Source organism: Vigna angularis, chromosome 2 (assembly GCF_016808095.1).
Source record: "Vigna angularis cultivar LongXiaoDou No.4 chromosome 2, ASM1680809v1, whole genome shotgun sequence".
Classification (NCBI taxonomy): domain Eukaryota; kingdom Viridiplantae; phylum Streptophyta; class Magnoliopsida; order Fabales; family Fabaceae; genus Vigna; species Vigna angularis.
In genome coordinates, this window is record NC_068971.1 from 23,410,050 (window position 1) to 23,437,951 (window position 27,902).

Here is a 27,902-nt window from a genome sequence, read left to right on the forward strand (position 1 = left end):
CAAGAGGGGGGGTGAATTGGTGAAGTGTAAAAATATAAGGTTTCAAAAACTATTTCATAAAATAAGATGCTTTTACACTTTTCTTGAATCGCAAGTTAAAATATATGCAATGCAGCAGTAAACTTAATTGAATATACTAACAGCTTAATCGACTTAATAAAAGAGTGTAGGATCAGAAAATTCAAACACTGATTTTTATACTAGTTCGGCAACCTGCCTACATCCAGTGTCCTTCCAACCACAAGAAGAAAATGCACTATAAAGATCAAGGTTTTTAAAACAAGGTTTTTACAGAGACCTCACGCCAAAAGTGTAAAACACCTCTTTAACCCTCTAATCTAAATATAGGCAACAACACAAACAAGACCAGCAGCAAGAACACCCTCTTCTGCTGTCTATCCCTTTAAGGCACCCTCAAAGTCAAGAACATCGTTCTTCTTCCTGCAAACACCATAGGGAATCCAAGTCAATCTTCAAAGATTGCAAATCCTGATCACGCAAAATACACACAGTTGTGCAGATTGATTAGACATTCAAATCAGCAAGTCTTTCTTCTAAAGAAACCTCAAGTCTTTGATGACCACGGTCAATCTTGGTTCTTGGAGCTTTTTCTTTCTCTGTAAGATTCCAAAGCTTTCTGTAAAAGATATGAAAATGTCAAATGCACAAAAGTTCTTACAGAATTCAAATCAACGTCAATTTATAGTAATACACACATCAAACACATTTTAATCGATTTAGCTGCTAATGAAGTCGAATACATCTTGCAGTTATAACAGACTAACATCAGTCAAGCTCATTAATTGAATGTACATTTAATACAATCGACTTACAATAAATGCTTGGTCAATATATTTAAAAATATGACCATTAAGATAGTTAAGTCAAGCATTCAATCAGTTTTCAAAATAACAACCAACTTAGTCAAATAGAAATTGCATGCAGTCGATGAAGAAAAATCACTTAGCACATTTTTGAAAACTTTTCTCTTCAAAATAACTCACAGCACACTTGATAAAAGTTTGTGCAAACACATGTGTTTTAATCGATTCATCCCATAATGTAATCGACTTAAAACTGTTGTTTTGCTACACATTATAGTTCAACCAAAGTGCTTGTGGTTTTCCACTTCCAAAAATTATGTCATGCATACACATATAAAATCACATATTAAACACAATGATATGTAATTAACAACGCAATCATGTTCACAAATATGCTTATACAGATTTATCACAGTAAACAAAAGCATATAACATGTAAGCATAGAACATGTAACACAAAATACTCATGTGTTATTAACTATGTGTTGTCATCATCAAAAACATAGATATCATTGAGATTGTGGGTTCAGCTAAACCAGTGCTCCCCCTATCAACAATCTCAATAACTTAGGTAGGCAGTTGAGAACTATGAAAGTGTGTAGAATTTTTGAGTTAAGATAACTTTAGCAAGAATTCAATATATGGGTGAGATCACTCATTTTATTGATTAAGTGCCTCGTTAAAAGAATTCAATCATATGTTGAGATGTTCCAAGCCATCTTGAACCATGATGTTTCAAGCCATTGTAGACTAAAATGTACTAGGCCACCATAGGTTGAGGTTTATCAAGCTAACAAAGGTTGAGATATTTGGCTACCATTGACAGAGATGTATCAAGCTGACATAGGTTGAGATGTACAAAGCAACCATAGATTGAGATGTATCAGGATACCTCTAACATAGGTTGAGATGTACCAAGCTACCATAGGCTAAGATGTACCAGGCCATCATAGGCTAAGATGTATCAGGTCGCCATACACTAAGATGTACCAAGTCATCATAAGTAGTGATGTATTTAGCCATCATAGGCTAAGATGTATCAGGCCACCATAAGTTGAGATGTATTAGGCCCTCATAGGTTGAGATTTTTTTGGCCAACATAGGCTGAGATGTACCAAGCCTTCATAAGTTGAGATGTATCAGGTCAATATACACTGATATGTATTAGGTCAACATAGGTTGAGTTGTATCTACCCGCATAGGTTGAGTTGTATCAGGCCAACATAGGTCAAGCTCTATCAGGTCATCATAGCTTGAGATGTATTAGTCTAGCTTAGGTCGAGATGGCAAGGATGAGAAATCAAGACTAAGATGGCAAGGATGAGAACACAAGGTTGGGATGTCAAGGATGACAAATCAAGATTAGGATGCCAAGGATGAGAACTCAAGGCTGAGATGGCAAGATGATATATCAAAGCTGAGATGGCAAGGATGAGAACTTGAAGACCGAGGTATCAAGGATGAGAACTCAAGGTCGAGATGTCAACAAATTCCTTTCCTACTACAATTAGTATGACCATCTCACTAGAGGGATTTCCAACTTCTCTTGTATTTATCATCTTACTTCTTGTAAACACCATATAACTCTTTATTCATAAACTATATATCAGTCCCATGATGGACGACAATTGTTCTTACAGGTCCAAATATATCCCTTAGAGGCTCTTCAAACTTCTTACAGTAAAGACTCCTTATTCTTCAAACAGAAATGTTTTAAGACTTGGATGGTAACCTCCTACTAAGAGGGGGTGTGCTTCCCACTTCATGCCTTCAAGTTGAGAGGTTCTAGGTCTACGTCTCTTTAAGAACAAGATGGGTTGTGCCTGAAGACACTCTGAGACTCAAGTTAGCCAAGTGCGTCAAATAACAATAAATGTTGTAATAACGAATATGTCCCTTATTTACCTCGTGTATTGTGTTATTTATACTATATTTTATGTGCTTTTTAACCTTGATGGACCTGGTCTACATGGCTAATTACCATGATTAGTCTTTAATTAACCAATTTTGCTAATGATTCTTTAATCTTGATGTTAATATGATCAACGTAGTCAATGCTTGCAATAGAGGTTGCCTTGCCTAATGTGTAGTCGACTAGGCCATCATGGTATGTCTTTATATTACGGTGGGCGCTAATTGTTCTTATAGGGTCAAATATGTCATATGGAGGCTCCAAAAGCACTTTGAACAATTGAAGTCTTCAACTCCGAAGGTACACGTCCTTCTTCGATGTAATCGTCCTTTTTTTAGTCGAGTAGGGATTATGCTTGCAGAAGACACATCGATGCTCAAGTCAGCCAAGTGCATCAGCAAACATTAAATGCGGAATGAACGTAATTAACATATGTAGAATGTGTTATTTATATTATTGTTCATAAACCCTTACGTGGATGAGTCTAGATCTTGTGGCCCAATTACTTGTTAATCTTAAATTATCGTAGCCGATTGTGAATAATATAGTTAGTGCAACGTCATCCTTGTCGAACAGGTAGGAACCAAACACGTATCGACATAGTAGATTGACACATACTCAACCAATGACAATTATGTTCGAGTCTGAGGGCAACTTACTTATATATAGTACATCAACCCTTAAACTTTAACATGGACATGTTGAAGACTTGCTAAGAGTATTGTGGTGTCAAATATCCGTGGTCGATCTTCGATGCTTGGTTTATCGACCGTGATATGGATACTCAATTCTAATCTTATTTAAAAAGAAAATTTGTGTTCTTTTGACTATGTAATCATATAGTACACTTTATATTATCATTTATTTAAAATGTAAAGGAAATGAGTTTATTTATAATTTTATATAGAAGTATTATTTTTCTAAATTTATAATAAAGAAAGTGAATGTTTTGTTTTAGAGTTAAATAGCGTATAAAAAAAAGTTAAGAGTAGTTTTCAGTTTGAAAAGTAAAAACGTAAACATTTTTAGTAGCTAACAAATACATAGAATACAACATAGAAATTAAAATATAAAACATAAAGTTCAACAACGTGTCACGTCATATAAAACAGAACAACCATTTATATTTAAAGATGCTCATTAAACTCTTTTCTTTTAGAGTAAAATTATTTTTATCAGAAAAATATTTGTTTAGTAAGTTTTTGTCAGGTTTGGTTTCATTTATTGCCTTTATTTCTCTCTGCACACTTTACAAATAAAATAAGATATCTTTGGTAATGAAATTGCATGTTTGTAGAAACATAAACTTTAAATTATATAAAGTATCACTTAATTCTATTATATTATATATATATATATATATATATATATATGGATTTTTGTTTTTGAAATTCACATTTATTTTTTAATTTTATCAATTAAATGAAAATAAAATAAAATTACCGTTTCTTTAAATTTTAACTGTTTTTTCATCTAATTATTTTTTAAACTCGATCAATTTTTTGATTAAAAATTAATAATGAAACAAATAAAAACTGTAGAAAATTAAAATTATAAAATTCATTTATATTAATCTTATAATTATAAAAATAATAGTAACAATAATTTCATTACTTTATTATCATAAAGAAAATGGAAAATAGACAATGTGACGCATATATGTTTTTTTCTAGTATATATAAAGATGAATTAGTTATTCTAAGAGTAACTTAAAAAATGTATTTTCTGATTCTTCACATTTTCTCCAGTTTAATGGTTCTAAAAAAACACTTTTAATTTTTAAATAAAGAAGTTAAAATTATATTTTTAGTGATAAATCCCTCGCCTTTTTTAATGTATTTTTTCTTACAGATTAAACGATAGAATTTTAATTATACATTTGTTTAAAAAGGTATTTCCTCAATTCATATATATAAATATACAAATCTCAATCATATATAAATATATATATATATATATATATATATATTACTGTCAAAAACATTTTATAAAATATATAGATGAAAATGATACAGGAAAAATAAAATATAATTTTAGTAAATAGTTAATTGAATATTACCGACGAGAAACTGATTTAGTGATTGAATATGCCTGTTAAGATTGACTGTGTTTTGAATGATAAAGTTAATTTTATATAATTATTTTATATTAATTTATGAGTTTGATTATATATATAAACACAAAATGATGTCCCAACAAATTATTAATTATATTGTTCAGTTTGAACGGTTTGAAAGTTACACTAGTTAAAGTAATTGTAAATAAAACTTTTGAGAATTGATTTATTATGTTGCATTAGGTTGAATTTATGATATTTTTTACTTAAGCGGAGAATTTTAGTTCAAACAAGTGGATATTCAAACCTTGTTTTTGGCTTTATTTTCACTCATGCAAAAGATTTTTCTCTTAAATAAAAATAATACTGCAATTTAACTTTTGATTCAGCCATATATTTGATCATGTGAGGAAATTTTTTTAATAAAGATAATTTTTGCTCAAATTAAAAAATAAAACTTTCTTTTTCGCTTCTTGTCTCTTTAATAGATTGTATCTCTTTAAGAGATTGTACGTCAATGTTCGCTAAAAATTTTAAGCGAATGTTAATTTCTATACTTAATTTATTTATGATTTTGTTTACATGATTGTATCTCTCAAGGAGCCCATCACTCATGAGATGTTTGAGGATTGTATTCCTTGGCCAAAGTCACCACATGTTGAGCTTGAGGACCGTTCCAATTCTGAAGAAAGGGGTGATGATGACATTGCAGTCGAGGATGCGCAATACACGGTCAGGCCATGATTGATTCAGGGTGTTTTTAGTATTAGCAATAGTAGTATTATCATTTGCATTATGTTTTGTACTAATCTATTTTACTTTATCTCTGCATTTGCTTAATTATCAAATTGTATCTCAACTTGCTCTAATCATGTCCTTCAACTATATGAATTGAATGTTTCAATGGTCAACTATGTTAAGGATATGCTTGAGCATTTCTTTTCTTGTCTCATAATTCTGCATATAGTTGAGATAACTTTGGCATATGTATTGATTGTGAGATTGATATGATTACAGTTAGTCAATCCTTATTTAATTTGAGAGTTTGACCAAATTGTTATATATTTTGAATGTTGTGAGCTTGAGTGTAGAGAGTACTGAAGGGAGCAGTTATTGTCATTAAAATTTATTTTTGCTTGATTCTTGTTAATATAATCACATAATTGGTTAGAAAGGATAAAGGAGATATTTTGATCATCTATTTAAAGTTACTTGGCCAAATAACCAATCTTGATATGTGTGATTCACTTGTAAACATTTGTTAGCCTAATTGCCTTATCCTTTTAAGGACATATATCTTGTCTCACACCTAGCCAATGAGAACACGTAAATGTTAAAAGTAAAGATATGAGATTAGATAAGTTTGGGGTATTGTTTAAACATCCTACCTAGGTGTGAAATTGAATAAGTTTGGGGTGAGGTATCAATACCCTGCCAAGGGTTTAAAATATGATTATTGGAAAGTTCTTAAAGTCACTTATTCATTATAATAATAAAAAAAAAAAGAGAGAAAAGCCAATAGCTTACATGTGATAAAAAAAAGGTTGAGTTATAAGAAGTATATGAAATTTTTAGGAGAATTATTAATTGAGAACACTAAGTTTTCTTAGAATTATTTACATTTGGTTTTTCTCTTTAACTTCGTGGTGTTTTTGAATTCTTGAAAAATTGTATTTCTTGTAACCAAGCCTCGTTACAACTTATAAAAGACCTTTTGATCTAACCAGATGTGTGAATTGTGTAACTTAGATGATGGAAAAAGTTGATGAAGTAGTTTTATAACATGCTGATTGTGAGTGATAATTTCTAAACACTTGTGTTCAAAGTAAAACACTGATGTATTCTTGCTTCCACAGCTGGTTATCATCTCTTATACCACTTTAAGGATTGAAGTGATATAAATAAGTATGCGAGGTTATCTTAAGCTTTGGAGCTACAAGTGAAATTCTCTTTTGTTGCATGATTAGGATTGCGAAGTCATTTGCTTTTGAGTTATTCTGATAGTTTTACTTAGTAGTTTTATCTTTCATGAGGAAATATTTAAGTTTGGAGTATTTTGATAATTGGCATTATCATGTTTTTATTATCTTTATTTTTTATCTTTTATTGATATTTTATTTATTACTTAATAAGGTTTTATTCAATAATTTTGGAAATATAAGTTTTTGGTTTTTATTTGTAAAATATTTTGTAGAAAAAAATGAATTCTCAAAGGATTTAAGAAGATTATCAATACATTTGGATAATTCAATTATCAACAGAATGAGTTATCTAGAGTCGATTACTTTAGTTACAAATTCAAGTACAAATTCCAAGTCCAATCCAGTTTGGTCCATTGACCTAGCGAACTAATTTGCCTAACAAGGAGACTTTTGGTCACACAGCGAGTGTGATTCGCCTGACGAACTATGAATTCTAAAAACCTTTAAATATTAGGTTTTATAAAGTTTTAAAGCATTCTTTTGGGGAATAGGAAACTAAACCTAAGATAAAGACGAAAGAGACGTATTCCGGAGGCTAGAGTCATCCATCATCACCATTATTCTTCATATTTGTAGTGCTAAAAATATATAGGAGTAACCAACTCTCTTATTCATTGGGGCTGATAGTAATGTATCTTCAATCTTTTTTATTTCTACTATTCAATATACTTTTTGTCCATTATTCTTATGTTTTATTTTTGTACTTAACGGCATGATTATTGATTACATATTTTTTGTATTTAATTGTTGGAAAATAATTTAGAATCTTGATTTGAATAGATAAACAAATAGTTTCCTCTAGAAAAAAAAGTGTAATCAACTAATCTGTTACGAGAAGATTGTCTAGAGAATAGACCATCTAATGAACTCAGGTTTTGAAGTTTAACAAAAACATTAAATGAAATATTGTTGTGTATGAAAAGTTGTTTTAAATAAATAACATCTAAGAGAAAAATATTTTGTAACACCTGTTTTGGACAAAATCAAGCTTATAAACAATGTTTTCTAGAAAGAACTCTCTGATGAACTAGTTTATGAACAATGTCTAAGAAAAGAAAGCACCTCTCTTTTTAAATCATCTAATAGAAAATATGAGTAACAAGCTAGCATTTTATGAACAAGAAAGTCAATCTCTCTTATAACACTAAAGCTAAAAGAAAGTTTTATTGAATACAGTGTTAACTTAAGTAAAACATCTTAAGAATACATCATCTAATGTATGATCGCTAAACTTTACACTCAAATAGCCTTTGATAAAGCATATAATGTTTTACACCATCTGATAATCAAATATATGTATGTTTACCAAACAATGCATTTATGAATGATATGACAAATGATAAAATGTTTTGAACACGCAATACAACCTAATGTTTATCAACATTCAAAATATTTAATATATGCATGATAAAGTGTTTCGATGCTTATATACCTTGTTCTTGATAGATGGTGAGTGTTTTGAATAATGAGACGAGTTTATGAAATTCTATTTATATTATTGAATTATTTAACATTAAAATACTTTGTCTCATTAATTTAAAATACCTATCAACTCTAATATTATATTTTCTATAGGTTCTAATAAAAAGTATTTAATAAAAATATAAAATTCAATAAAAATAATTGTATAATATTTATAAAAAAGTTAATTGTTCAATTTAAAAAAAAACTAAATTTAAAAAAAATATAAATATAATAACCAAATTAAGAGTAAGCAATCACCGAGAATAACAATGACACATAGTATTATTATTGTCACATCATACTATTATTATTATCATGTGACATGACATAGTTTAATATATGACAAATTTTAGTTTTTAAAAGTTTTTAAAAAACAAAATATGAAAATTAAAACACTTACAAAAGTATTAAAAACATCAAAAAAACACATACCACTTCTTTATCAACGTTAATTAATATTAAGGAAAAATACATGACTAGAAATTTTAAAATAAAACTAAATTAAGACAATTGAAATGGAGACTAATGATTTAACTTATTATTTTCTTTTAAGCATTTTTAGATTTTGTTTAACGGATTAGGGTAACCGGTTTATCGGTCTGATTGATTCGGTACGTTTTTCGAAACATAGTCAAAAGTTGAATGATGATAAACATATGATCAAATTAAATTATTGCACCAATAATCCTTCTGAGTGCAGCATCTCATTTCCAACGAATGATTTAAAAGGAGAAAAATCATAAACGGTGGTTTGAATCCAAATATATAATCTTCTTTTTCATTTGCTCATTATTAGTTAATGTTTATTAGTATTTATATGGAATTGACTATTTGGGTCAATTGATTGACATCACATCAGTTCTCATTTAGATATTGACCAATTCTGTCATCAATCAACTGTAGAAAGGTAGAACTAACATCTCCAATCGTAATTATTACACAAGTGACCTTTATGTGATAAAATTTAGCATATTCGTTCGTCAACTTTGAAATAAAGTATATATATATATATATATATATATATATATATATATATATTCAATTATTTTTTACTTCCTAATCTTTGTTAAGAAGTTAATTAAGTTTTTAGTTATTTTTTTCTATCGGTTTTTATTTTTGAAAAATTAAAATATTAGGTCTTTGTTATTAGGTTGGTACTAACACTTACAATGATAGTATTTCATGTCAGACTATCATTGTCACGTGACACAATATCAGTTTGACACGTGATATTTTTTAATTTTATTTTTAAAAATTAAAAATAAATAAAAATTTAAAATAAAAATAATAAAAAATAATTAAAATATAATTAAAAAATTTAAAAAAAAAACACGAACTGACATGTGACACCTCCTTAACAGTGTTAGTACGGAACTAACGGCAATGACGTAATTACTTTAATTTTTCGAAAATAGGGACCCAATTGAGAAAAAAAATAACTGAGAACCTAATTGAGACTTTCTTAACAAAATTAGAAACCTTGAAAATGATTAAACCTATATATATATATATAATAGAAAACAACCAAGTGTATATGGAATATCATCAATAAAAGTAACAAAATACTGAAAATATAAATTATACTTAACACAACTAGGTCCCAAAAAGTCAAAGTAAACTAATGAAAAGGTGATGAAACACGTTATGAGACACTATGAGGAATGGAACTACGACTATGTTTTCCTAATTGACATGACTCACTTCACAAATTAGATAAATTGGGAACAAACTATTGTAATTTGGTAAGATTGGGATGCCCTAACTAAGCATGAAAAAGAGATAAAAACTTCATAATTGTGCCACCGTATGTAGAAGGGCGGAGATGATAAAGGCTATGAGATTCACATCTAGTGCTAATTATCTGTCCTAAACTCATGTCCATAAATACATAGTATTTTTGGTAAAAGAAATAACACAATTAAGAGAACGGGCTAGACAACTAATGGATAATAAATTAAAGGGGAATCCAATTATATAAAGAACATTATCAATGATTAAAGATGGAAAAAGATTAACAATACCAACATCATGAGATAAGACCTTAAACCCAATAGCCATTGTAACGGGAGGTAAATTATCCGAAGAGGATGAAGAAGAAAACAAAGATTTGTTACTACTAATGTGGTATGTGACACTTAAGTCAAGAACCCAAGGTCCAATAGAAAAAGGTTGACTTAGGCCAACAAAATATATACATGTGTATGAAACAAAAGTAGTGGAATTAGAGTTTTGACAATCCTCATACCATTTGAGAAATTCATTAAAAAGAGGAAGAAGCCATGAAGAGACCACTATAATCAAGACAGCAAGCACAAATCTTGAAAGAGGAGAAAGAGTCAACCTCAGTGTAGTTGACAGCTACCTAGATGCTACGATCCTATTTGGGAAAGACCACAATCATTTTTGAATTTGATTCTTCCCATAACATACATAAAGAAAATCATAGAAGAACACAAAAATAAGATAGAGATGAAGATGCCATAATCTAGGAGATTGACGAGTTAATGAAGATTCATCACAAAGATCTCAATCTTTGATAAGAACTAGTGTTTTATGATAACACTAGTGCAACAAAGGGATATGACAACGATTGTTTTGGGGTTATGATAGCGGTTCCAGAACGAGGTATATTCAAGCAAGGTAAAAAGGCGAGACTTTGGCCTTGTTAAAAAAATGAAGCAAAAAAATTATGATTTTGCCTCGGTTCAAAAAAATCAAAGTAGTAAACCAAAAAAAATAAACATTGGGTCTTTTGCCTCGATTAGATCCAGAATCGAGGCAATAGACCATTCTCTGCCTCAGTTGGATCTAGAACCTAGGCAATAGACCCTTTTCTGCTTTGGTTGGATCTAGAACCGAGGCAATAGACCATTTTCTGCCTCGGTTTTTACCACAATTGTTGTATAAAGTCCATCTTTTAAAAAAAACTAACAATTATGTTTCTTCAACATTCCATATCACAAAAGCAACATATTATAGAAACAAACCTTCCTAGATACAATAACAAGCAATCCTTCTAGATTTTCCAAAAAAATGTTTTCTATTTTTCAGAAATTTATTTTGTTTTTTTCAAACATTGCAAAAATATTTAAAATAATTAGACTTTGAATTTTGAGCTGGAATTTTTGTGAGGGGTTTTCATGATTTTTAAGTCCTTCCAAAAAATTTTCAGGACATTTCGAGTTCGTTTTACCATACTCTCAATTTTACCTTAACATATGTTTTGATGTATATGGTGTACAAAGAACAAACAATCAAACCAAACCAAACAAAAGTTCATCAAAAAGCTAAAACAAAATGAAACTAACCTTGAAGGTAAGTGTGGTGTTGAAACAAAACAAACGTCACAAAAGAGTACCATTGGAAAACTAATCGGTCAAAACGAAAGAAAATCATACCTAAAGTACTTAATGAGTGTAAAATGAAAGAAAAATGGAAGAAATGTTGAGATTAATGGTCGCAAAAATGGAGAACGAAGAGAACAAACCGACGATAACACAAAAAAATGAAGATGAATGAAGAAGAAATGTGCAAGAGGCTTTGTTACTTCGCGAAATTTAACCGTAGAAACAAATGTTATTTCCTCGGTTATTTTATTAACCAAAGAAATAAGGGGTCTATTATCTCGATTCTATTAAGAACCCATGCCTAAAGCCTCCTAAAAAATTAAAAAATATAATATTTTCAGTTATTTTATGCCTCGGTTCGCACCATAACCAAGGCATAAGGGGTCTATTACCTCGATTCTATCAAGAACTAATGCTTAAAGCCTCCCAAAAAATTAAAAAAAATAATATTTTCAGTTATTTTATGTCTCAGTTCGTGCCATAATCGAAGCATAAGGACTTTATCGCATCAGTTCTCTAAAAAACTAATGTTACAGACCTAGTTTAAAAATGAGTCAATTAAAAAGTCAAATTTGGAGAGGGATTCGACCTCGGTTGTTTATAGAACCGAAGCCATAGACCCCTTTAGGCTTCTGTTCTTTTTTAACCAAGGCAATGTTTGTGATAAATACAAAAATGCCACTGCATCATTTTATGTTTCGGTTACAACGAAATCGATGCCAAATATGCTAGTTAATATCCATCTTTTTTACTAGTGTAAGAACCAAAAAGTTTCTCTCTCAATGAATTCAAAATTCAAATATTGGCTATAAAAAATTTTAAACTTTGATACTATATTGAATAAAATAAAATGAAGAATAAGATTAATCTTCCTTGTATAAAAAACACACATAGAATAATATATTTATAATAATGAAAATGTGAGTTAAGATCAAATACAAATGAATATGTAATGACAACATAATTAACATAAGGACTATGTTTCCTAATTAATATAAAACACTATATATTTAATAAATATTGAAGGAGGAGGTGATTTGAGTTTTTGGGTAATAGAGCATTGTTTTAAAATGATTTGAATATGTTACTTGTTTTTTTTCAAATGTTGATACAGTGGTTAGACTGTGCATAAAGTATGAATTTTCTTAAATTTCAACAATCCTCCACCATTTGAGATTATTGTATAATTACTTTACACAATAATCAATTTAATAATTGCAATCTTACACATAAATGAAAGTGTAAATAGACTTGAACTTTCACTTAGTAGAATACACATTTCAGGAATTCGTATTTTATTGGTGTCGAAACGATTGAACCAACATAATACATAATGAAGTCTTGAAGATACTCTACATATAAGATAAATTACATATTCTTGTTATACTCGACACAATAGAGCCATACATCCATATCTATTCATAAGTGCAACAAATTCATGCCCCCTTGACTTCTTGAAGCGACCAAACTTCGCAAAACATAGGTTGATTTCTTAGGTAAACATGTTCCAGTGACAAAACATAAATTCAAGAAATCAATTAAGAATTAGTCAACCTCCTAAGCATCACAGATCTAAAGCACTCTTGAAATAATTATTTGTGCTTTCAATCATCAAATAAGAGATTTAATCTTATTGAACTTAAGACTCAATGTCATATTAAGCGTTAAGTTAAGATTCCCTTACTTGTGATTAATCGTGGGCTTCATTCCTATTCCAATTGTCATTCTGGAAATAGAATCTTTAGTCAATGCCTTAGTAAATTCATTAGCCAAATTAAACTTTATTCGTACGAAATCTACTGTAATAATTCCATCTTTGATGAGTCCTAGGACATAATTATGTCTCACACCAATATGTCTTGATTTGTCATTGTATACTTGACTATAAGCCTTTGCTAATGTTGTAGCATTGTCACAATGTATTGCTATTGGTGATATTGGTTTTGGTAACAATGGTATTTCGAACATGAGATTTCTCAACCATTAGACTTCCTTTTCTGCCAAGGCTAGAGCTATAAACTCTGAAGCCATAGTGGAATTTATAATGCAAGTTTGTTTCTTGGACGACCAAGAAATTGCACCTCCCCCAAGGAGGAAAATCCAACCACTAGTTGAAGAGTGATCTTCTGCATTTGTAATCCAACTTGCATTAAATATCCTTCCAAAACTGAAGGATAACCACTATATGTTAATCCATAATTAATAGTTTTCTTTAAATACTTAAGTACTCGACGTATTGCTTGCCAATGTGATAAACTAGGGTTATTAGTATATCTACTTAATTTGTTTACCGCAAAAGCAATATTTGGTCTTGTACTTGTCATTGCATACATTAAACATCCTATTGTAACTATTGTAGAATCCACATATTGATATATGTCAAATAAAGGATCAGACATACCGTTCAGAATGTGACCACGACAGACATAATCATCATTCTCCCATTTGTTCCTTTTTCGTTGTTCCTCCAATGTCTCGGTTTCGCTTTCTTTGGGTTGGGGAGAACTTAGAACATATGCCACATTTAAAGCTGATATAGGGAAATGCATCTTCTTTTGCCATCGTCGGAAACCAACGCCTTCAAACTTGTCTAATTTGTTAAAGTTTGCAGACATCTCACGAATTGTTGTCATCTTAGAGAAATTATTGCTTTTAGAATGTTGGAACAATTTTTCAATAACTTAGGGAAACAAGATGAACAACAATGTAGACTTGATATAATCTTCTAGGCGTGAATACACATTTTTCTAAAAGCAATTTTTCGTCCCTTATAAGAGTAAAGGGGATCACAAAATCCGCTTTTTAGATACAAAGAAGAAATACAACGATAATACTCACTATTAGTATTAACGTCAAACAAGAATAAAATTCTCACGAACTGATTTGTGTGTTAAGTGAATGACAGAATGTAGAGAAAAGTATCATACCATCAATAGAGCATAGGATCCCTTTATATAGATGTTGATCAAGCATATTTCAAATCCAAAAGATACCAGATTCTGATTAGTTACACATAAATGATTATAACTTTTCATGAATGGTTGTAACCCTTCATGAATAATTGTAACTTTTCATGAATGGTTGTAACCCTTCATGAATAATTGTAACTCTTCATTGGTTGTAACTCTTCATTAATCTGAAAATTATCTCTAATACTCTTAAATTCCAACTAGGGGTGGGCAAACTGCACTATAATGTACTGCACTATAGAAGTTTATAGTTAACTATAAACTAGTTTAGGAAAACTGCACTGAACTAAAAAATAGTTCAGAGCAACTGAACTGAACTATTTTTTAGTTCATAGTAACTGAACTGAACTACTTTCTAGTTCAGAGTAACTGAACTGAACTATTTTTTAGTTTAGAGTAACTGAACTAAAAACCTCAATACAAAGGAAACTGATTTTTTCATCTGAGAGGACAGGAACACGATCAGAACACCCATCAATTCAAAGCCATTCCTCTTAAACCTTCGCATGAAACCATAAATACAAAGTAATTCAACTTTTGGGTCTGCTTATTTTTATTAAACTAATGCATCTCAGTCTGATGGATAACAAAGAGATTCAGATTATGGATTCATTCAACTGGAGAAAATATTAATAGCAACAAGGGAAATAAGGGCCAGCATAACCACCCATAACAAGATGGTAAGATCAAGTGATCAATAAACTATAGTGTACTGACCTAATTCACTATTTTGGCAACTACAAGGATCAAATGGGTAATTAAAGCCATAAATTGTAAACTTCTTGGATTTAAAATTGATTAAATAAAACAGTTCACTTTGGTATAACACGCAATTGCATTCCACCTTCTTATTTACTGCTCCTACAAGTGAAGAGTATTTACACAGAAGTTCATAAAAAAATGAAGAATGAATAATCAAGAGAATTACTTAAGAGCAAGGCAGATGTAAGAACTAGAGGATCAGATCCATGAACCCCTTCATTGCCAAGTTTTGTAATTGTCTCAAACACTTGACTGACGGAAAGAACTACTCCATCTGTGAAAACCTCACGACCTTTCTTTGCACCGTCCTACAATAATCAAAACTTAAATTTAAAACATTGAAAGCTAAAGATCTTCACGTCTTTCTATCCTCACACAGTAAAATATTTTAGCATGAAAGAGAAATAAAAAGAATACAAAACCAACTATGAAATAATCAAATGGACATACATACACTTTTGGTATGTTCATGACAATCATATTGATTCTTGGTTTAATTGTCTGTTTAATAATCTAGATGTCCATCAACAAGTAATCAGGTTGAAGGAGGTGTAAGAGACGAATCTATCTAGAAAAAGAACAATCTACTTCCTGACGTTTTTTCTAAGAAAAGATTCAATTTTTAATCTGTCATGACAAATAACTTTCATGTGATACTCAGAAGTATGCATAAAATGAAATAAAATATATATACCATTCTTTGGTGAGTGAAGGGTGAAAAATATATATACCATGCCAACACCAATGCCTTAGAACAAGGCAAGCCATAATAGAGGCTATAAGTTAAGCGATCCAGTAAAAGAGTGCAGTTGGTACACTAAAATAACCTCTCATTTCCATTGCAAAGGTCACTACTCGGTTAGGTCACTACTCGGTTAACGTGTCCACTTGAGATTTCTCCAATACCATTGCTTGGTCACTGCCATTGTTTGGTAACTTCCCTGTCACTTCTCCAACACCATAAATCAAATTACAAAAAACTAAAACTGTTTATTCTATAAGATGATAACTATATCAGACAAAACTAATTCTTCTTGAAAACAAGAAAAACACATTGAATGTTTAATGTTTAATGTTTATTCTATAAGAAGATAACTATATCAGACAAAACTAATTCTTTTGCACTGTTTAATGTTTACTACCCTGCAAGAATTGAATGCTCAATGTAAAAACGAGAATAAGCACTCATATTAGTCGACTTCTTCCAACCCATTCTTACTATCTTATTAGTGTTTTCTTTAATCTTTGTTCCGATTAATTACACATCATCATTTACACAATTACATCTGGTGATGAACATTAGCAACATTACTACCGCATTTGGAATAAAATCTAAGGCCGACAAATACAAACCAAAACATACAATCACTTAATGATTCCCCAAAATCCACACAGATTTCTCCTAAACTCTGTCCTGCTTCAATTAAAACAAACTAATTATCCAATTTCACCCCTGAAAGTCTGTCTAAATGCAGTTAACATAAAAAACAGAGTTAACCAATGTACCCAATGGACAAAAAGCAAAAAGATCATATAAACACCCTTCGAAAGCAACAATATTTCATTAGTTTCCATCAAATTCCTCATAAAAAAGTCTGAGCTTTGAACAACATACAACACTAAAACATACATAATCTTAAAAGAAACCTAAAATTAACAAAGAACAAGATAAACACAACACAACACAAGTCATTGAACTGAGGACATTAACTGGTATCTTTCTCAGAACCCTACAAAGTAAAGCAGTAGCACAAAGAGGTAAAAACAAAGATATGACAAGCTCGAACACAATAATCAAATCACTGCTTACCTTGGCAGTCGGTGCGGTAGCGAACAACAGATTCCCTCGACAAATGATACAGCAACAACCACGACAATAAGCAAATGATTTTCAGTTAACTGTACTGAAAAAATAATAAGTTTAGTTTTTCTTAACTAAAGTAGATAATAGTTTAATTAGTTTTTGGTATAAATGGATTAATTACTTTTAGTATAAAACAGTACAGATAGATTAGTATATTTACAGTTAGTTTGTCCAGCCCTAATTCCAACAATCTTTAATACTCTTAAATTCCAAGAGTTATGTGTATAATTCTTTAAAATAAGTATAACACCATAAAAGAAAATAGGATAAAATATATTTTGCATTTTTTTTTCTAATTTTTCGTTTTTACCATTATTAAGCATATCTATTTTTCTTAAAGAATAATCATGCATGTCTATTCCATCTTATCCGTACGCCTATTGTATCCGTACGCCTATTGTATCCGTTCGTTATAGGTGGCTAAACTATTATTTTATACCTTTTTTTCAAACTATTCTGTTGTGTTCAAAACTCTTGCTCAAAAATCTCTGCATTTAATTTCGTGTATAATATTGGATTTTATGCATTGAAAATGTAGTAATTAGGAAAATAATATAGTATTAATATAATTAAAATATTATTATTTTGTGTTAATTTCTTTCTCTGTGATACCACCCTATAATTACGTGTTTTACTGGCAAATGTGATGTAATTAGGAAAATAATATAGTATTAATATAATTAAAATATTATTATTTTGTGTTAATTTCTTTCTCTGTGATACCACCCTATAATTACGTGTTTTACTGGCAAATGTGATGTACATGGATGTTAACAAAATCCATGATTTAATTAACAAGTTGAGTTCTTTGACCTGATTCTCCTTAAAGTGGTTACGAAGGATAATTGTGTACAAATAAGACTTTTTGTTTGAAGGTTCTGTATATACCTGCACAAACATTATGCATAAGTCTATGTTTTTGTTTAAATTTGAAGATGATGGGAGAATGGATTTTAGTAGATTTCAGAGAAAAAGAAAAATGAAAAAGTTATTTAGATTAATGAAAAGATTTTGAGGAATAAAGGAATTTAAGATAAAAATTTATGAAAGTTAGTGAGTCATAGAATAAATTTTATAGATTAAGAAAAAAATTAATTGATACAAATAAAAAATTTATTATTTTATTCTTGATTATAAAAATAATTTAAAATAATAATAATACTATTATTATTATAAAAAAAATAAAGACAACTTGTTTCATCTTTTTCATTATATTTCTTGAGAAAGATAAGCAGCACGCGACGAGGGACAGTGGAGTAGTAACGACCAATAAGAAGGTCGCATGGTAGTAGGAGGATTGCACAGCGGGAGGAATGAGATGCCAAACAATCATGTAACCAACAACAACACATACCACTAACAATCGATTCCGATTTTTATTTTATCTTTTCAAAATCGATTCCCATGTTTAATATTTCTTCTAAGAATCGATTCTCCTCAGCAAATTGAAGACTTAAAAATCTATTTTATTTTTAAAAATAAAGAAAATAATTTTATAAAAGAGGGTTGAATAGAGTTTTTAAAACCTTTTACATAAATAGTGTTTAATTATGCTAGGAGTTAGACGGTCTACAAAATTTATTAGATGCTTGAGTATTTAAAAGGCCTTCAAGAAAACGTTTAAAAACAATAAAGCATTAAGACAAACATTTTTATATTGGTTCGTTCCAATCTGAACTACGTGAAATCCTCCCTTAAAGGTTCCATTAACCTTTTAAGAAAGATTAGAACAAGTATCAACCACTCCTAGTTTACAAGAATTATTAACCACTTATGGTTTAACAAGTATTATCAATCATTTCTGGTTACAACACTAGACAAATTGTCTAAAAGGTTTAAACTCCACTAAGTTAAATTATACAAGTGTTCAAATTCACCTATAAATCTACAAACAATGTAAGTGTTTTTGAATTCAAGTACATATTCAAATGACTTTTCAAGAGAGGGTATATTCAATATAATAAAATATGAAAACTTGAAAAGATTTTTTCTCTTTCAAAGAAAGACTTAGACGATGTGAACTTAGAAGAAAAGTAATGACGTAAAGATTCAAAGAATTTTTATTCATTTCTTCTCTTCAACAAATCCTCTTTATATAGTCATCTTCGAGAAAGATCTATTACTCACAGAGTTTATTTCCTCAAGAGTAGGTGACCTTAGATACTTAGATATGTATTGTTCTACATCTTTGAAAGAGCAATATTCCTTTAGCAGTGATAGTGTGTACAAATTTGGACAAAGCATAAAACTTTAAGGAAACATTATTAGAATATCATTGTATCTCTTAATGTATTTATGATCTCTATACACAGCTTTTGAATAGAGCTTGATATTATCATTATCTGCATAAAAGAAAATGAAAAAAAGTAAAGCAAACAAAGGTGTAATACTTTCCATGCATTTAATGTTTTTACTTTAAGAGAGTGTATACTACAATAATTTTATTGTACATTTGGCATAAATATGTGTTTTTAAGTATAATATATTTAGTGTTTATCTCTGCTTGTCTTAGACGTGTTTTATATCAAATATTGTCTTTAATTTTTATAACTTCTGACATGTCATTTTACTTGCGTTGAACGGTGTTTTAATAAATACCTCTTTTAGATGCTTCACGTACTAAGGCCTTGTTCACTTGAGTGGATTTGAGGGAGAGTAATTGAGGGGATTTGAGAGGATTTGAAAATAAATTTTTTTGTTGATTATTTGAGTAAATTTGGAGATAAATGAGATTGGATTTTGAAGTAAATTTTTTTAATCTGTTACGTCAATCAAATCCTACACTAATTCTCACAAACTTTACTTCCAAATTCATTCTCACTTACCTCCAAATTGACTCAAATAAACAACAAAAAAATTTATTTTCAAATCCTCTAAAATCCCCTCAATTACTCTCCCTCAAATCCACTCAAGTAAACAAGGCCTAAATGATTTTTCGTTCAAATATCTTAAACTTCAAAACATAGTGTGTTAACATTTTTCTTACCAAAATAGAGACACTTTGTGTCAATTCATGGAGTCTAACCTAACTTTTCATCTTCCCCTTATCCCAGGTAGCCTGACTCCCTTCCATAAATTCATGATTACAAATATGCTCAAATCATTCCAAATAAATATAGCACTCAGTATAAACAAAACAAAACAATGGTTGAAATATCTATACAGATAAAGAAAAATAATTAATGTACATCTGGTTGCATTAACGCTTAATATATATATATATATATATATATATATATATATATATATATATATATATATGTATGTATGTATAATCTCTCTTCCTATTAATATTTGGAATGTAATGTTGAAGAGTTAACATGGTGCACACCATTATTATGATTTAGGGTTACTTTCATGGCTTTGAAGCATTTCGACAACTTGACTCATGGTGGGTCTCAAATCTTTACTTTCCTCAACACAAGCCAAAGCCACTCTAACCAAAAGGTCCATCTTAAATTTATTGTAGTTTGTTTCAATTGCAGGATCAATGATTTGTTCCAGCCAAGAGGAGTAGGTGCCACTCCTTTTCTCTTTCACCCATGTTACCAACCTTCCATTGTATGATTCTTCTCCATCAATGCTTTGAACGCCAATTGTTGGACTTTTTCCAGTTACCATCTCCAGAAGAACAATTCCGTAGCTGTAAACATCCACTTTCGAAGTGATTGGTAAATTGTAAACCCACTCAGGTGCCATGTACCCTCTTGTTCCTCTTATCATTGAAAACCTTGAACTGTTATTCAGGTTGTTCCTGTTCACTAGCTTCGATAGGCCAAAATCTGCTACCTTGGGTTGATAATTAGCGTCAAGAAGTATGTTCTGTGGCTTTATATCACAGTGCAAAATCCACTCCAAGCATTCTTCATGAAGATATGCCAGAACTCTTGCAGTTCCAAGGGCAATGTTGTATCTCTTACTCCAATCAAGAGAGTTGGATGAGAGATTTTTTGCCAAAGAACCATTCTCCATATACTCATACACCAACAACCTATGCTTTCCCTCAGCACAATATCCCCACATTTCAATCAAGTTCATGTGGTTAAGCGTTCCAATGATGCTCACTTCAGCAAGGAATTCTCCTTCTCCTTGTTTAGCTTCATTCAGTCTCTTAATTGCTGCATGTCTTTCATCTGATAAAATACCTTTGTACACAACCCCTCCTCCACCCCTTCCAATCTCTTCACTAAACCCCTTCGTCGCCTTCTTCAACTCTGAATAACTATATTTTCTGACTCCCACTGCAGCAACATGGTACCCTTGTTGATCTGCACTAGACTTTTGGCGCGTCCTCGTCAAGAAACCCCAAACCATGGAAAGACAAATCAATTCTAAAACTCCAACTGCAGTAGCAAACCACAAAAAGAATCTCACATAACAATTTTCTGGTTTTGTAACATAGCCCTTTTGAAGCTGCACCAAACAAACATGATCTTCTGCTCTCACAGATTCCTCCTTGGAGAAGTTATTTCCTTTTGGCAGTCTCAGCGAAATTGTTCCACTAAATCCTGGTGAATGCCTTCCATTCCTCAACTGTAACTTTGTGTAGCAGCTAAATCCTTGCCCCTCATCATATCTATACTGAAACCCTTTGCAGTTACAATCTTGCAAGCACAAATTCAAACAGTTCATGTACGTACTGTTTTGGATAAAATTATGATCATAGCCATATAACTCAACGCCCTGTATCTCTAAAAAGGTAGACTCATTTCCATTGCAAGTAATATCAAACAAGGGTTCACACCCGTAAGACCAATCACTACGGTTTTTCACTCTGTATCCCGGTAAACACGAGCATCTCCTTCCCCTTTCAGGATCAAAGCTGCAAGTGGTGTTAGCTCCACAAATCCCATGAATGCTGCAAGTATCAAATATGAATTGCCAGGAAACGTACCATTTCTTCAAAGCCTCATTTCTAGAGTACATACGAACGTTACCATCAGAGTCCAGTGTTAATCTTCTGGGCATAACCGTGCCGTGATCATAGGTGGAAAAAGCATAATTATCTGATGAAAGGAAACTGCCAAGAGAATTGAACACTGCAACTCTGCTGCTATTGTAGTTAAATCTTCCAGCTTGCCAACTGAGTAGCCAAGGGGGAGGCCAGTATGTGCTTGAAACATCAGGGCCATCATAAATGAGACTAAGAACATTGTTATCGTCAAATAGCAGCTTATAGAAGCCAGAGGAATGATTTGTGAAGCTTCTTGAAGACACAAGTTGTGTGAATCTGGTAAGAGGTTGATCAGGAAGCAGAGTATCCGTTGGAAAATCAAAACTTTGCCACAAAATGGTTCCTTGGGGCTCATCTAGCACAAGATTACCATCATCTTGGAGATGCAACTTTACTGGGGCATGTGATTCTGTTTTTGATGACCAAGTGGTGATTTGACCAGCATCAACCAAGACGATGTTACCACTGTTCAAAAGAGAAAGCTTTGAGAGCTTCCCATTTACGGGTTGATCACGGTTTGCCATCCAAACCACATTGATGGGGTTGTGAGAGTGAGGATCGTTGAACCATATGCCAAAGGAGAAAGCATTTTCGCCAACTTGAAAGAAACCAGCACAAAACATTTGATTAGGTGAGAGAATAAAGTGTTGTGCTTGTTTCTCCACTGAGAGAGAGGACCCCTTGTTCAACGAGGAGAGGGAAGATGAAGACTGAAAAGAAAGAGGCAAGAGAAGGAAAAAGAGTGAGATTGAGAAACCCATGATCGAACTGCTGCCGACCAAATTCTTGTGATTTATGAGAATGTGAATGATGATGCTGTGCTGTTTATATGTAAAGAAGTACCAGAATGTTCAGTTGCACGAATATTTTCCTTTTTCCTTTATGGAAAGCTATTCCTGTGTGATTGGAAGACTAATTTAAGAAAAGAAATTGTACACGCTCTCTTATCTGGATAACATGTGGTGGGAAAGGGAAATAAAGAATGCTAATAGATTTTTTAAAAGTAAAAATGGATGAAGGAAACCATGAAAAAAGAAACTATATATAAAATAATATAAACATTAAGAAAGGAATATAAACTTTTGTGCATATGTGAAAATTTAAATATTACAAATAAAATAATAGCATCATTTGGTAAATTTTAGCCGCCAAGTCGTAATCCATTACAAAGTCATACTCAGTTACAAATAGCAATAGTTGACGCGTCTATGGACAAAAAAGAGTATAATAATTGCCTCAAAATACATATTATATAAAGTAAACTCTTGTCACACCTACTTTCATAAATGAAAATTAGTCCGTTAATTTGACCCAACTTATGGATCATGTTAAAATGAAGTTAATATGACAAAAAGTGACAAAGGTCATAAGACCGAAATGATAAAAAATGGTTTATAAAGTCTTTTGTTACATAGATAACAAATAAACCAATTTTTAAAGTAAATTTTTTCTTAAGAATGGAAATAAATAAGTTATTCAAAAGTTTGTTATACATGTAAAACAGATTTACTCAATCCAAATTCAAACTCAAGTTACTATAGTCATGGTCAGGTCAAGCTCAAGCTTAAATTAAGTTAGGTTAGGAGGATGTCAATTTGGTCGAGTTGAACACAAGTCACATCAAATAAGATTGAGTTTAAATAAGGTAAAGATTAGTCTAATCAAACTTAGGTTAAGTTGGGTCAAACTTAGGTTAAGTTGGGTCAAACTCAACAAGTTATGTTGAGTTGGGTCAGACCTCAAGTTTGGCTCGATCTAATTTAGGTTGATTGTAGTTTGAGTAAACTCAGGTGGATTAAGACAAGTTGTTTCAAGTTGGGTTAAACCTAGATTAGGTTGTGTTGGGTTAACCTCAGTTGTTTCAAGTTGTTTTAAGATCTTCATGTATCTCTCAACAAGGTACATCCACCTTAAGAATACTGGCCCATATATCCAAATTTCTCTAACTAGACGAACAATCAAATGAATCATGATATAAAAAAAGAAGGTGGAAAATACATTTCTAATTCGCACAATAGTCTGATTCCTTCATTTTCTTAATCATCTAAAACTAGAGGGTCAACAACTTTGCTTCAAATGACATTAAAGAACAAACTCAGATGTGTCACAATACCTCTAACAAAAGTAGGTAATATGCCTCGAATAACAATTGGTAACAATTTTTGCATCAATACATGACAATCGTGAGACTTTAAACCAATTAACTTTGTCTCTTGCATAAAAACACGGTTACTAATATTTGAAGAATAACCTTGTGGATCCTTCACACTACTTAAAGACTTAAAAAAACTTTGTTTTTCATTTTTAGAAAGAGTGTGACAGGTTGGGAGTAGATATGTGCGTCTTTCAATTGATTGTGGATGTAACTTAGAACGAATTCCCATGTCAGCCAAATCTTGTCTTGCTTTTATTCCCTCTTTGGTTTTCCCTTTGACGTTTAATAAAGTTTCAATGACACAATCACAAACATTTTTTTCAACGTGCATCACATCTATACAATGTCGTACATCAAGTTTACACTAATATGGAAGATTAAAAAATATTGATCGTTTCTTCCAAAATATTTTTCTCAATGGTCTTCTTTTGATGTTTTCTGAAGACAATGTCAATATTTTCAACTTCGTTGTACACTTCTTCACCATAGCAGGGTTTGGATACAACATCATCCTTAACAATTTCATTAAATGTTTTTTTCAATCTACAGTGGTAAGGGTGATTTTAAAGAAGGAATTTTCGATGTCTTGTATATACCATTTTTTGACCATACTTCAATTGAATGTAGCTAGTGTTTTCTTCATAGATGGGACATGCAAAATGACTTCTAACGCTGTAACCGCTCAAGCTTCCATATGTTGGGAAATCATTTATAGTGCAAAACAACATTGCACATAAAGGGAAAGTTTCTTGAACATCTAAATCGAACACGTCGACACCTTCTTTCCACAACATTTTCAAATCATCGATTAAAGGTTTCAAATACACATCAATGTCATTTCCAGGTTTTCTAATACCCGATATCATTATGGACAACATGCATATTTTCTCTTCATGCATAATAAAGGAGAAAAGTTGTATATCATCAACATAACTGGCCATGAACTATGTTTGCTACTTAATTTCCCATAAGGATTCATACCATCAGTTGCAAGTGCAAGTCTTAAGTTTCTTGGATCTGCACCAAATTCTAAAAAAGTTTCATCGATCTTCTTCCATTATGGTGAATCAGCTAAGTGTCGAAAAATATTATTGCACTTTCTTACGCAAACGTATCATTTAAGGTTCATTGCATCTTCTTTAACAAAGATCAATCGTTTCAACCTAGGTATTATAGGCAAATATGACATCACCTTAGTAGGTGCACCATCATTGCCTTGATCACTAGTGTTTTTGTCAATTTTATTTTTAAACCGTGATAAACCACATGTTGCATAAACTTTAGTGAAGCAAACTCCTTTATGCACAAAACACAATCATTAGGACAAACATGTATCTTTTGATATTCTAGACCCATTGGACATAAAATTTTCTTCGCCTCATAATTACGAATAGGTAGAGTGTTATTTTCTAGAAGCATCTCCTTCAACAACTCCAACAACTCTGTGAAACTTTTGGTGGTCCATCCATTCCTTGCTCTTGAACTAAATTTCAAAGTTGCAGACAGACGTGTAAAGTTGGAGCATCTGGATACAACTCTTGTTTTGAATCATTCTTAGGAGAATTATACAAATTAGCTCTTCCAAAATTTTCTTCACCAACATGTATCATGTCCTCTAAATGATCACTCAATCATTATTTCACAGAATTCGTTCCTCATGACATTGTCTAAACCTAACACTAAGTACACAACACAAGCATAGCATACTCATAACCTACAGGATTCTAAGGAAAGAACTACTTTGATACCATTAATGTAACATCCCAAAATATAGTATAAACTACATAATAGAATATTTACAAAAAATGATATGTTAGACCAGTTATCCACTTAGTAATAAAGAGTTAATAATACAGTTATCCCAAAATAACTATAAAATTAAAACTTTGAAACAGATACCTATTCTACACAAAACTATGTACAAGACCGAATGGTTTGTACTAAACTAGTGGATCTTCTCCTTCCAGAGATTACTCCACCAAGACCTCTTCTGCTTCTGCTCACATCCATCAGATGATCATTGCAAAGGATAAACCGAACGGGTAACCATGGCGAAGTGTGATTTAAAAATCAGGTTAACATACAATTGAACAAACAAATAAAACACTCATACATATGCATAAAACACATACACACATATGATCGACCACTCTACTTTGACTGTCTAGACTGGTATGAATATGTAGCTTTGGCCGTTTGTGCACTCGTGGGTGTAGTACCTGGAAACCCATCAGCTGCTACACGAGGTTAGCCCGTTATACCTCACCTAAGGTCTTCTCCCTTAGACTAGGACCTCCTGCTATTCTCACGACATGAATTACCCATCTCTACTTGAGATTTGATAACCATTAGAATGTTAGGATGAACGCCGTGTATTCCACTATCCATATTCATACCATACTATTACCTTGAAAACCGACCACCAAGACATTCCTCCTTGGAATTCTAATACTATATCGAACACATTTAAGAGACCGAACACATTTAAGAGACCGAACACATTTAAGAGACCGAACACAGTTAAGAGAATACTAATACTATACCGAACACTATTTTAAAATCAACTACGAGTACCAGACCGATCGATTATTAACTAAAAATTCCCATAAGTAGAACTTAGGTAAAACCGAACATAAGAAGAAGGTCGAAGTGTTAACAAAGAACCCTTAGCGAACTGCATAATTCTGCAGAATGATTGCAGAATTATGATCAACCCCAATCTTTACCAATTTCTTTCATTCTTCTCAACTTCTAATCCTCCCAATTTATATTATACAAACCTATACATTTCTAAAGAGCATCTAAACATTCCTCATACAGACCAAACTCACACCGAACCCAAATTCTCCACTTTTACTACCAGAATTCCTTCCAATACCACTTGGTCAATGAACCAGCAATATGCAGAATCACAATCAACATGAATACAGCATATAATAGTCTTCAATAATCATATCAAGCACACAATCATTCAGTTTCACACACATGCATCTCCAACATACAACATTTTCATTCATCATAAACTAAGCAATTAAATTAACTAGCCTCCCTTACCTTTTGACCGAATCAAACTCTCAACAACTGTAGAACTTGATCACCACCAGAATTCCTAAGAACCTAAAATTCACTAATTCATAAGAATAAACCCATCAAAAGATCAGATTTATGATGAGAAATGGGAAGAGAAAGTGGATGAACACATGCAACTAGAAAATTGACTTGCATGTGTCAAAAAGTTTTGGAATCTCATAAGAACTCAAGAAATCAAGACTTACCAGCTCCAAATAAGACTTTGATCGGTGAAAAACGTTGTTTTGGACTCCAAGATGACTTAAGCTTGGTCTAATTAGAAAGTAGATGAAGTAAGATGAGAGATTTTTAGAGAGAAGAAGGAGAAAAGAAGAGGTCGGAACTTCGGAGAGAGAGAGAGTGCATGCAGAGAATGGAGCAAAATTTTGAAACTTTCATTTATATACCAAACACAAAACCAAACGGTCCAATCCAGTGCATACACCTATCTTTCTCCAATTTTCTTTATAAATTCTCGGTTCTTACATTGTCGGCTTGTCTAGTACTTCTCCATGTCAAGTTTAAACGATATAAGTTCTCATTA

General features: G+C 31.4%; 1 protein-coding gene across 1 annotated transcript; it reads right to left on the bottom strand.

Moving 5' to 3' along the window:
- Positions 1-20,427: 20,427 nt before the first annotated feature.
- LOC108322782 (putative receptor protein kinase ZmPK1) lies at positions 20,428-23,020 on the bottom strand. Its single transcript, XM_052873892.1, has 2 exons — positions 22,075-23,020; positions 20,428-22,002 (listed from the first exon to the last, which is right to left on the bottom strand). The coding sequence occupies exons 1-2, from the start codon at positions 22,893-22,895 to the stop codon at positions 20,517-20,519; spliced, it is 2,307 nt and encodes a 768-aa protein (XP_052729852.1). The 5' UTR covers positions 22,896-23,020; the 3' UTR covers positions 20,428-20,516.
- Positions 23,021-27,902: the final 4,882 nt, after the last annotated feature.